The 665-nt window shown below is 35.0% G+C and overlaps 1 protein-coding gene across 1 annotated transcript in view; it reads right to left on the bottom strand.

Annotated features, from left to right (window-relative positions):
* The window catches only part of LOC116007912 (zinc finger BED domain-containing protein RICESLEEPER 3-like), a 3,812-nt gene extending 3,157 nt beyond the window's left edge, over nt 1-655 (bottom strand). The window contains exons 1-2 of the mRNA XM_031248570.1: nt 250-655; nt 8-168 (exon numbers count right to left, since the gene is read on the bottom strand). Coding sequence (XP_031104430.1) covers nt 8-168; nt 250-406 — 318 coding nt within the window. The 5' untranslated portion in view covers nt 407-655. The remainder of the gene's footprint in view (nt 1-7; nt 169-249) is intronic.
* Nucleotides 656-665: the final 10 nt, after the last annotated feature.

The following is a 665-nucleotide window of genomic DNA, read 5'->3' as shown; positions in this document are numbered from 1 at the left end:
CTATAGCCATCAACAAATTACACTCACCCCAATATTTATCAAACTTCATCTTCATTATCAGAACCAAATTTCGAATAAAGGAATCTTCATCATCTACACGACCATCCAATGCTGATTTGATTTTTTGAACTTCCTGAAGAAATAAATTTGAAGTTGGGTACTCACAACCTGAAACAAGTAACAACATAAAACCAATTAGAAGAAACAAAGTTTTGTACTTAAAGAAGAATCAAATTAAAAGAAACAAACCTGAAATTACGTGAGTTGCTATCCAAAAAGCCTCTAATATTGAGCAAACTTTGCTAACATTATCCCAATCAGCTTCCGATGGACAACTGTCAAAGAATGGATCACGATCTTGTAGCATCTTAAAAGCTTCTTTGAACTTAAGTGCACAACTTAACATCTCAAAAGTCGAGTTCCATCTAGTCTTACAATCACGAATCAATTTTCTATCTTTCAATTGCAATTGTTGCACACAATCTGCAAATTGTATACGCCTAGCCTCTGATCGGTTCACATATTCCACACTATCTCTAACATCACTAATGATGTGTCGGATCTCTTCTAATCCATCTTGTACACACAAGTTCAAAATGTGCGCACAACAACGAACATGAAATAAACGTCCTCCACATACCAAACTTCTTGATCTTTGGAGTGTA

Source organism: Ipomoea triloba, chromosome 16, assembly GCF_003576645.1.
Source record: "Ipomoea triloba cultivar NCNSP0323 chromosome 16, ASM357664v1".
Taxonomy (NCBI): domain Eukaryota; kingdom Viridiplantae; phylum Streptophyta; class Magnoliopsida; order Solanales; family Convolvulaceae; genus Ipomoea; species Ipomoea triloba.
The sequence above is the reverse complement of the archived record's forward strand: the minus strand, read 5'-3'. Positions and strand labels throughout refer to the sequence as shown.